At 46.7% G+C, this 11,540-nt stretch overlaps 1 protein-coding gene across 1 annotated transcript; it reads right to left on the bottom strand.

Annotated features, from left to right (window-relative positions):
- Positions 1-2,939: 2,939 nt before the first annotated feature.
- On the bottom strand, positions 2,940-10,660 carry COQ3 (coenzyme Q3, methyltransferase). The gene is made up of 7 exons (XM_051614781.1): positions 10,550-10,660; positions 9,397-9,520; positions 8,850-9,002; positions 8,586-8,685; positions 6,808-7,050; positions 5,443-5,602; positions 2,940-4,019 (listed from the first exon to the last, which is right to left on the bottom strand). The coding sequence occupies exons 1-7, from the start codon at positions 10,629-10,631 to the stop codon at positions 3,823-3,825; spliced, it is 1,059 nt and encodes a 352-aa protein (XP_051470741.1). The 5' UTR covers positions 10,632-10,660; the 3' UTR covers positions 2,940-3,822.
- Positions 10,661-11,540: the final 880 nt, after the last annotated feature.

Below are 11,540 nucleotides of genomic sequence, written 5' to 3'. Positions count from 1 at the left end.
TCTTAAACTAGAGCAGGGTAGACTCAGATTGGATATCAGGAAGAAGTTCTTCACTATGAGGGTGGAGATGCACTGGAACAGGTTGCCCAGAGATGTGGTGGAGGCCCCGTCCCTGGAGACATTCAGGCTCAGGCTTGGTGAGCTTGATGATGGGGCTGGACTAGATGACCTTTAAAGGTCCCTTCCAACCCCCCACATTCTCTGATCTTTATCTTCCAGGTATCACTCTTCTTCCTTCTGCAACTTCTGGCTTCTCAATGCTGTCCCCCATTCCAGGTACTCCTGGGTACCTCCCAAATCCCTGCAACTACAGAATCAGAACTGATGTGATGATTCATGTTCTGTCTCACTTTTTCTCCTCCAGCCTGCTTCATCAGACTGGCTAATTGGAGAGGCTGAGCCTTTTGACTTCTGAACATCTGGACTGCATGTGATTATTCCTTTCAAGCATTTCTTAGAAGTGTTGAAAATAAGCATTCTTTTCTTTTTTTTTTCTTTTTTTTTTTTTAATTAAAGCTGAGTTTTGAACGTAAGAAAAGAACTTGAGAAGCTATTTTCAGAAAAACTTTCTACAAAGACAGCCTTTATGTCTACTCAGCCACTAAACATTTCCTTTCCCACTCATTTTCCCTCCTTTTTTCCATTCCCTAGGAACCAGACAGAGGGTGTTTGTGGAAATGTATGTAAAGAAATTGTAAAGTTCTGCAAAAATGGCCATGAAATATCACTGACCACCAAGGACCAACGGGCCGTGAGATAGCATAATGGGACATCAAGTTCTGCTTTTACTTAAAAAGGAAATAAAATGTCCTCCAAGGCTCTCAAACTACTCAAATCGGGCCTGAGTGCAATTAACATTTCAGTCACCATCTGAAGGTGTTGTTCCACAGGGCAGGGGGAGACAACCTAGAAGTTTACTGTCCCTCAAGGGGCCATTTGGCCCCTACTCTCTCCCTGGCCGTGTGCTCCCACTGGCCACCTCCTGGCTGGCATTGGTCCTCAAAGGTGGTAAAATTCAGCTCCCTGAACTGAACCACCAGCACCCCAAGAGAAAAAAAAAAAAAAAACAATTAAAAAAATAACAATTTAGACAAGCATCAGTCTCAGCAGAGGGCTGGGACTAGGGCAGCGAGGATGGATGGGGGAGAGATCACAGAATCAGTGAATTGTTCTTGTTGGAAAAGAGCTTTGAGATCATTGACTGCAACCAGATGAGACAACATGATGAGCCACATCAGAGCTGAATAGCTGAGACTGCCTAGAACAACATGGTTTGCTCAGCTGGATTTTTCAGTTGTTTTTTTTCCAGATTAGGTCCTTGCTCTGCTTTGTTGTGTTGCAGAAGCAAATGGCTGGGAATGGCAGAGTCAAGAGTCTACAACCAGAAATAAAAGAGGCTGAAAATAAGTAAGCCTCAAATATGACCTTCTCTCCATCTCAAGGCAAGAATCACCTCTTGCCTCAGCCCTCACCCCAGCTGCATACCTGGTGCTTTAACATTCCTTCCTTTGCCTCCAAACACCACTATTCCTGCAAGCATCACACCTCTGGCTCTACACTTAGGAAAAACTTGCAACAGGAAAGCCAAAAGATCTGCAAATTGATTTGACTTCAGTTCTGCCCATTTCAACAGCACCTATCAAATCTCCACAGCACCTGGGCTAAGAGAAGCATGAAATATCTATTCGTTTCCTAAGCACAGATTTGAAGAAGTTTCTGCAGCATGGATATGTAGTATGTCTTCTGTGCACAGTATGGAATTCAGTGTCTCACTAATGTGATCTCTAGTGCCATCATTTAGTTTCTAGCTTAAAAAACCGGGTGTTTTAACCAGAGGAATTAAATACAGCCAGAAAGGTTAGGATACCCTACTAGAAGAAAACAGAGGGCTAGAGACTGAAGCTGGAGCACATCAGGACCTCTGGAGACACACCATGAGTACAAGGACCTGTTCAAGCAGTCCATACTCCTTTGCCCCCACCACCCATTAAACACTGCCAGGTTGACAGGGCTCCTCTATGCATCTAGGAGCAGAAGGTCAGGGGCTTGCAATAATGTTTTTGTCAAAAATAGGGGTATCTGTGGACAGCCAGGTCCATGTGCTTGTTGCCTAAATGCCAGACATTGGTATGGGAGCCCCTTTGTGAGCCTGGACAGGGAGAACCCAAGAAGCATGAAAGGTTTTTTGTGCTAGATTCAAATAAATAGCAGTAAAAAACCCCCCAACAAACAGTTCCTTCACCACGTGGCTTGCACTGTAGCAGTAAACACCTTTAGAGATAATCTCAGTCCATTTATCTAAGAGAAAATTAAGGGGTGACAATGCAAAACTGCACCAACTACAACTACTAGACAGAGACAGATGGTATCAGAGAGGTCCTTCACCACAAAAAAGAAGGTAAGACATCACTGGCTGGGATCTGAGGTTCAATCACTTCAACTGATGAAGTTTTGAATAATCTGCTTATTGATATAGTTGCTTCTCCATCACAGAACTCTTTATGTGAAGATGAATCTCCTTCTCAAAGCCAATCTACAGCCCAAACAAAATGATAAAGCAGGATTTACTGTCATATCACACCAGATAACCCTTTTCAGTCTTAATACCTTTGAATTATTATTACTTCCATTTTAAATTAAATACATTCTTCCATCTATGATCAGATCAATCGTGGAACTTGAATCCCAAGGCATCATCCAGATCCAGAAGAGCAGACGGATGCAAATGTGTAATATAATGTCAGCCCACCAAACTTCCTGCATCAGGAGGAATGCAGTAATAGCAAAAAAAAAGCCTCCACCCATAAACAACCCCCCCCCAAAAAAAAGAACAAGTTAATTTTAAACCATGCAAAATAAAAGTTAGAAAAACACAGCCAGCCCACCTTTCTACCTGTACACAAGCAGAGAGAAAAAAGTGGCAGAGAGAGAAGCAAAGATACCATGAACAGACACAAGACATTTTATTTACAAAGTCCTGTTTCATTGTAGATCAACACTTTTCCTTAACCTGGTACCAGAAGATATAGCACTTCAATTCCAGGGCAGACTTCTAATGTATATTTTTTTTTTAGCATAAAGCTCTGCTTGTTTAGCAAATATTTACCTGCAACTTCCCTTTACTTGGGTGTTTATTTGGATGAAATAACAGGCACAGATAAAAATACCTTTATTGTGAAGAGGCTTCTGCCAGCTGAAGCAGTCTGGTCCAGACTCTTCTTCCACCACTGCAGTTAGTTCATATCAACTGTAGAAACACCATGACCTAACAGAGCAGGCTTGCTGCTTTTTGGGGTTTTTGTTTGGTTTTGGTGTTTTTTTTTTCCTCAGGGAAAAGGCATAATACAGAAGCAAGTGTTTTTTAAGTGTTTCATGTATTTTAATTGACTCTGTTCAGTAATTTAAATATCTAAGGCATTTAATTTGTCATACACTATTGTGTTTTTAAACTTTCTACATTTGAACTATTATTCTGTGGAGATCTAGTTTTCTAGTAGGACTGAAAATGCCATCACATAAAGAGCTTCATCCAAGCTGCTGACAGAATAATTTGCATTTCCCTGTCCAACAATTTAAAACTACTTTCTTATACAAATACTTGCTCTTTAAAAGCTTTGCTCATTTTAGTCTTAAATTATTCCTAAGATAATGGGCACTTGTTTTTTTCACTGAGACTGCCCTAAAATACTGTGCCAAAAATAGCATAATCACTATTAATGCAAACAGCAAGCTTGTTGTTAAAAAAGGGTTTTATTATGCCCATCTGGGTGAAACCTTGTTTTCTGTTGCTGGTGGCAGTCCATCCCCACACATCTAGGAGAGTCAGAGGGCAGTGCCAGCTGTGGCTGAGGGCTGCTCACTTTCCATCTCTGACAGGGCATCTGGTGGCCCTGACTGTCCCTGCACTCCCAACTTCACAGCGTGCATTGCATAGTTAATGCTTGTGCTTTCCATCCAGCTCCACGACCCCGAGAGGGGATTATACAACATCCCATTCACAGTCTTGACTGAGAAGCCATCTAGAAAAGAAAGAAGGCATAAAGCAACTGATGTTCTTCAATACTGTGAGACACTGCAACCTCAGTCCCTTTAGAACAGCGAGTCAGAAACATGGTTCTTCCTCCCAGCTGGGGAGCAGTGCTGCACAGGCTGCCCCTTCTCAGCCAGCACCATGAGCAGTGCCCACGGGCAGTGCTGTTGACAGCAGGTCCTGCTGCTGGCAGGAGCAGCACCAGCTCTGTGCCAGGCCACCTCCCATGAGCACGCAAAGAGCCACTGCAAAGGAGGTAGGCTAAGAAACCCCAGACTCCACACCCCCTCATCTGGTGACTGGGAAGGGCTGCTGGAGGTGGAGACATCCTTCAGGCTGACATCACACACCTCAAAATGAAAACCTAAGTATATCTTAGGAAGGATTCTGCAGATCCCCCTTAGGAAGAGGAAATGTAAGAAAGAGTCAGAAGAATGCCATCAAGGCCTCAGCACCAGTCATGAGTGATTCAGCCCTCCCTGCTGAGCAGCAATCTCTGTTCACATGGCTTTGCTGTGTCCCAGCAGGATACCTGAGGGAAGGCAGAAAACAAACACCCTCTCAAAACCAATCACTCCACTCCACCTGCTCCCCCTTTTGAAGGGAGAACAGAAAGACCCACCACCATGTGAACAGTTATTAGTCATGTTCCCTGCTGCATTGACGCAAAGTGCCAGGAGAAGACCTTGCCACGAGAACAGCTCAACTCATACTTCAGCTTCTTTACAGTGAACTAATGCAAAATGAAATATATGGTGAGAGTGTTTTAAAACATCTGCAGGGAAGGAGGGCAATGGGCAGAACTCTTCCCAACTCAGCACCTTCTCTACTTTAAAAGCAATCAAATCAGGGCCATTGAATTATTTCTTCAAGGCAGTATCACACTGAGTAATTAATCTGTGGTAGGTTTCATCTTCACATTTTTGGAAAATATTTTAGCAACATAACACAAATACAGAACATGGAGCAGCAACCAAAAATAAAAATGCCTTCACCCAGGAAAGATGACAAACAGTGCAGTGGCAGCACTGCAGCTCTGGATTGTCAACACAGTTATTTCCTCAAACCTGACCTAGAGGATTGGAAGCACTTCAGAGCACAGAGCCTGCCACCAGAATGGGATGGAAAACCTTGGCTTTTTCTGTTAGGCTATTAAACAGTGGGGCACCTGTAATGGTGATTTTGTTTCTGCATTCTTAGGATTCCACCTTGCTTATTTACTTTATGCAAAATCCAGTAAGCAGTATGGTCTTTAAACCAGAAATGACACTCATAATATACACATTAACCCACACAGGAAAGGCAGTGTGTACTACTGTCAGTGCTCATCCCACCTATCTCATCCCTGTGCCACTTCTACAGGGAGCATTTGAGTATATCTCTACATTCCCATCACCCAGCCTGGAACTTACTTGATTCCAGGAGGCTCTCCAACTCTTCAGGGGGAACAAACTTCTCCCACTCATGTGTTCCTTCTGGCACAATGCCTATTATTTTTTCTGCAACCACGATTCCCAGGACATAGGACAACTGCGTTTTATTGATTGTAGTAATGAATAAAGAACCTCCAGGCTAATTAAAATATTGAAATGCTCCATTAGAAGAATATTTAATTTAAAAAAAAAACAAAGAAACTGTAAATCGAATCATATTAAAACACATAATTTGTCTATCTACAAGTCTACATGTTCATTGTAATATAATCAAAACAGTCAACAGGATCCAATCTTGGATGGTCTGATAAACATTTCCTTGCCCAAAAAACATCTGACAAAGTCACTTACAACATAATATTGCCCAGAAAATGGATAAATAAAAGGTATTACAGTATATCCAATACGTAAGATAAAGACTGATTATATCTACATATAACTATGACCCTTTAAAAGCAATCCAGGAGCACATCTGCTGTGATGCTAGAGCTGGAACAGTTTTGTGAGTCAGACACATAATTACAGCCAGCTGCAGTGCAGTGTGAGCCACAGGCTCCCATTGCATTGTGTCCAGCCCTGGAGGCCTCAACACAAGAAGGACATGGACCTGTTGGAACAGGTCCAGAGAAGGGCCACAAAAATGACCAGAGGGCTGGAGCAGCTCTGCTATGAAGACAGGCTGAGAGAGTTGGGGCTGTTCAGCCTGGAAAGGAGAAGGCTCCAGGAAGACCTTCTAATGGCCTTCCAGTACCTGAAGGGGATACAGGAAAGCTGGGGAGGGGCTGTTTACAAGGATGTGCAGCAATAGGATGAGGGGCAGTGCTCTTAAACTACAGCAGGGCAGATTTATGTTAGATATTAGGAAGAAGTTTTTTTACCATGAGGGTGGTGAAGCACAGGTTGCCCAGAGAGGTGGTGGAGGCCCCATCCCTGACTGCAGGGGGGCTGGACTAGATGACCTTTAAAGGTCTCTTCCAACCCCACACATTCTATGATTCCATGATAGCTGTCCATCAACAGCAGCACTGCCACATTTTGTCTCACCTCAGTGAAATGAGATTCAACCAGATTTCTCAAGGTCTTGATGAAAAGCAACACTGCAAATCTAGGTGATGCCGTGAACACTTTTCTAAGGCGGCTCTGGGGAAATAAATTTCCTCTAACTTTATTTACTGCAGTTGGGAAGACATTTATTTGCATCATGGAGGAGAATGGAAGGCACCTCTGGAGATTGGTTCAGACTTCAAGGTGGAGAAATTAACGCAGATGTGTTTTCACATTCCTTCAAATGGAAGCCTTAATAATAGAATAAATATTCCAAATAATGAAAGCAAAAACTCTTACCTTTAACACCTGAGAGCAACACTTGATAAACATTTCAAGGTCAGCAACATGCTCCACTACTTCAGAAGCTACAATTACATCAAAGGTTTCCAGACACTCTTCCACAATCTCCTCCAGTGAACTGGACTTGTACTGTATTCTCTTGGCCAGGACTGGATCAAATGACTTGTGTTGATCTGCTGTTCTAATGTTGTCCTCCAGAGGATCGATTCCAGTAACCGAAGCTCCCAGCCTACCTAGAGGCTAATAATACAGAGTAGAATTTATTCTCTGCATGAAAATAATGGACTTAAAGGTGTCTGCAACTTTGCAATGTACATACACGATGCAGGAAGTATCTATCAGAGAACAAGGCAAACAACAGTAAATCATGAGCTCTAATCCAGCAGTTTTCTGTGAAATTTTCTTTAAAGCCAAGAAAATTATATGCTGGAATAGACACATTTAAATTGTCTTTTAGAATATATTTTTCTGAACCATTTCGTTACACCACATCAAGATTTCCTCCACAGTTACCCTCCAATAGAGGAAAAACAAAGGGGGAATTCAACACAGTACTTATAGGGAAGAAAACAACACCATGTTTAATTACTGCCATTACTTTCTTCAACATCCACCTGTAATGGTAAATCCTCATATCTTTTTAATGGTTACTTAATATATTATTATCTCTGGGACTTTCACTGCTGAGAACTAAACACTGATGTCTACTAGGATAGCATCAGGCTTGACTGTCACTCAAGTTTCTTCAGTGTCTTCTTACTCATGGGTTAACACCTCAAGCCATCACCTCTTCTGAAACAGGCTGCAGAACATGACCACAGGTATGTTATTCCAACCTGAAATTCACTGGCTGTTGAGGCAGCACACTAGTTCTGCCAGCCTTGCTGGAGAGCAGGAGAGCAAGACTACAGGATTTTGCTAAAAACTAAAGAAAGAAAAAAACAAACAAACAAACAAAACATGGTGAGAGATGCAATTCCTTTTGTAACACCTCGTTTCAGATGCTGATGAAGTTCATAGAGTAACTCAGCCAGATCTGCAACCCTAAATTCCCAAACCATCCCTAGTCAATTGATAGGATGTAGCACTGCTCACAGCCTGTGTGGCCAAAGGGTTCCACCACAAAGAGCTGCTTCTCAGGCCCAGGATTGTGCAGGCTCCTCAGGAAGCAGCTGTAACATCAGCCCCTGTACCAGCAGAGTCTTGCCTGACAAAGAGGGTATGTCCCGGGTGTTCCAGGCTATCCCATGCTTTTCCCATGGGATCAAAGCAAAGGCAGGAATCCCCGCCCCAACACAGAAAACCAAAGATAAGCAATTCAAAGAAATTAACGTGTAAGAACAAGTTTATTATGGAAAATACTTCTTTGCTAACAAGGGCTGTCATGATTAGAGTATTCCTGCCCAGGCTCTAAAAAGAAGAAGGAAAAAAAGTTGTAGTTGTCAAACTGTGACTGCCCAGAGAAATACTAGGGCTTTCATATCATTCCTCTCTCCTTTTCCTTAGTGTTTGAAATCTTATTCTTCTGAACACCAAGATTTTACAACTTCTCATTAGCAATCCTCTCCTCTATCTGTAAACCACCATCACTATGGAAACAAATATTCTTTGAGGCTTGTAGAATGCACTGGATCCCAAAACATACTGTAACCAATATATCACAGAAGAGAAAACCCCTCCTCAGAGGATGAGAAATGAAATCAGTGTAACAGTGAAATATTTCCAAAACCTTGTATGCTTTTTAACAAGAGAAGCCAGGGCACACCATTTCTTACCTCACTTAGCAGCCCACCACCACAGCCAACATCAAGAATCTTTACTCCAGAAAGTGGGTTTCCCAGATGATAATTACTACTCATGTTCAACAGAGTATCTCTGAAAGAAAAAGGAGGTGATTCAGGGCAAACACACAAGGGGGTTTAGTAGATGAAATATGCAGTTATCTGAAGTACGGGTAACTGGGTTTCTTTCACAGTGTTTTCTGAGGCTTTGCAGAATTATTACATATATTAAAAAAAAAACTATCTTCAGAACCATACCTAATAAATGGCACTCTAATATCATTCATAGAATGAAGGGCTGAATATTCTCCTTCTTCATCCCACCACTTATGTGCGAGGAGCTGGAATTTTTTCAGCTCCTTTGAATCCACTGATGAGTGTGAAGTGCTGAAAAGTCTCTTCATGGTGACCCTAAAGGATGAAAGCTGAATGTCAGGAAACTGATACTGATATTTCATGTTAGCTTAAATATGGGAAAAAACAAATTCTGCAACATCAGAAAATAAAATTAAAAAAAAAAAGGAAAAGATAAACCTCATGTTCCTTTAGGGAGTCGTGTTATACTTGGTTAAAAACAAACAGATTTTTTTGTACTGTATGCATAATGTACCTTCCAAAACAGACAGTTGCACATCTGTAATTTTTAAGTTATTAATTAGTAAAACAAAAATAGGCCACATCAGACATGTAAGCATTTGTGAGACTGAAAAACAACTTCATGTGACGCTGTCACCAAGTAAAATTAAATTGTTAAGAGAAAATTAAAGTCCTCATCACAAAGGAGTATTTCAGATCCAGTACTTACACACTGCTTTTTCTGTTAGCCAGAGAGACAGGCCAAGCACTGCTGGGTGTCAGCTGTACTTTGCTGCTGCAGTTCTGAAGGGTACCTCTCAGGTCTGCCTGCACGGGCAGATCAGCATGGCCACCTGCATAAATAAAGGCATCCAAATGGAAAACATCAGCTGCCTGAGAGCTCACAGGGAAAAAAAAAACCCTGGTTCAACAATGCTGCTTTACACCACCACTGACCGTGCAAATCTTGGCTTATTATCACACTTAGGGAGTGCACAGGGCTTAACTAAACCCGCACACGCAGTCCACAACTCCTGTCCTCAAGCTACACGTCCGATGACGTTTTTCAGAGTCTGAACAAAAAGGCAGTTTTGATGTAGGTGAAACGATTCCGCTAGCCAGAATTTCGGCACGACGGGCACCGTGGCCACAGGCTGTGCCTGCACAGACACACACACGGAGCTATTCTGACTCCTCCTTCACTGCACAAGGCATCAGAGGCACAGGCTGCACGCTCCTTTCGCTCCGTCCGGAGCGGGAAGGCAATCAGTCAGCAGGCCTGGGGGACGGGGCAGAGACAGGCCAAGGGCACCAGCTGGAAAACCGCCCTCCACGCCGGCTGCGCCAAGGCCCAGCCGGGCCCAACACACCCTGCCCCCGCCATCCAGCTCCCACCTGCTGACCAACAACCCCCCCCGACCGCGGCAGCCCCTCCCTGCGCCCAGAGCAGCGGGCCCGGGGAGACGATCCCGGGCGGCAGCGAGATCTGCAGACGCGTCTCTGGGCCCGAGGTCTCCGTGGAGGCCAAAGGAGGCGGAGGGGAGAAAGAGCTGGGGGGGGTGGGGGGGAGGGGAGCTGGGTCGGAGGGCAGAGCCCGCCCTGGCCCCTCGGACGGGCTGCGGGGGCTGGCACCGGGCCCAGCTGCCGCACCGCTCCGGGCCCTGCCCCGGCGCGCCAGGCCGCGGCCGCCGAGGCACGGAGGGAAGGAGGCCGCGACCGGGACGGCGCCAGCAGCAGCCGCCAGGCCGAAGGCGCTGGGAGCTTTGCTGGGGACCCGCTGTGCGGGAGCCGGTGCGGTCACACCCCGTCCCCCAAAGGGCACGACGAGGCCCGATCGGGCCCCAGCGGGCAATCCCCTCCCTCCCGCCCGCCTTCCTTCTCACCGCCCGCCGCCCCCGGCAGCGCGGCCGCCGCCCGCCGCCCGCAGGCGCGGCTGAGGCTCCGGGCCGCCCCGCCGCCCCACATCGCCCCGCTCCGCCGCCAGCGCCGGGCGCGCCGCGGTGACGCGGTGCCGGGAAAGGCGGTTCCGCCCGGCCCTGGGCTCCCGCCGGCCGCGGGGCCGCGCCCGGCCTCCCGCACACACCGGCCTCCCGCACACACCGGCCTCCCGCACACACCGCCCGCACCCACTGGCCTCCCGCACACAGCGGCCTCCCGCACACACTGGCCTCCCGCACACCTCCCGCACACACCGGCCTCCCGCACACACCGCCCGCACACACCGGCCTCCCGCACCCACTGGCCTCCCGCACACACTGGCCTCCCGCACACACTGGCCTCCCGCACCCACCTCCCGCACACACTGGCCTCCCGCACCCACCTCCCGCACACACCGGCCTCCCGCACACACCTCCCGCACACACCGGCCTCCCGCACCCACTGGCCTCCCGCACACACTGGCCTCCCGCATACATCGGCCTCCCGCACACACCGGCCTCCCGCACCCACTGGCCTCCCGCACACACTGGCCTCCCGCACCCACCTCCCGCACACAGCGGCCTCCCGCACACAGCGGCCGCAGGGGCAGCCCCGGAGGGCAGCAGCGGCTGGGGCGAGGGGCCCGCGCCCCCCGGGGCCGAGGGCAAGTGAGAACATCTCATTTGTTGACGTGTATTGATAATATTTAGTAATAATATCTGACGAATCTTTGCTTTAGAAAACGAAGGGGACGGACCACGAGGAGCACTAATTCAAGCTTGTTTGTCTGTTTGTTTGTTTTAAAAAAACCACCTTAGGGCGATGCACAAGAGGCAGGAGCCCCGCGTGTTTACCCTTCCCGCGGCGAGCAGCGTCCCGCTGTGCCGGGACGGGGCGGCTGTGCCCGCTGCCTGCGGGATCCATCCCGCCTGTGCAAGTGCCAGCCCGAGCCGTCCC

This window comes from Apus apus, chromosome 3 (assembly GCF_020740795.1).
Source record: "Apus apus isolate bApuApu2 chromosome 3, bApuApu2.pri.cur, whole genome shotgun sequence".
Taxonomy (NCBI): domain Eukaryota; kingdom Metazoa; phylum Chordata; class Aves; order Apodiformes; family Apodidae; genus Apus; species Apus apus.
The sequence above is the reverse complement of the archived record's forward strand: the minus strand, read 5'-3'. Positions and strand labels throughout refer to the sequence as shown.

Excerpts from the sequence above, each read along its gene's own strand:
- COQ3 (XM_051614781.1), bottom strand. The coding sequence starts at position 10,631 with ATGTGGGGCGGCGGGGCGGCCCGGAGCCTCAGCCGCGCCTGCGGGCGG. Across the intron at positions 8,686-8,849 it reads ATTAGAGTGCCATTTATTAG|AGATACTCTGTTGAACATGA; the intron begins GTATGGTTCTGA and ends TTTTTCTTTCAG. Across the intron at positions 4,020-5,442 it reads GGAGAGCCTCCTGGAATCAA|ATGGCTTCTCAGTCAAGACT; the intron begins GTAAGTTCCAGG and ends TTTCTTTTCTAG.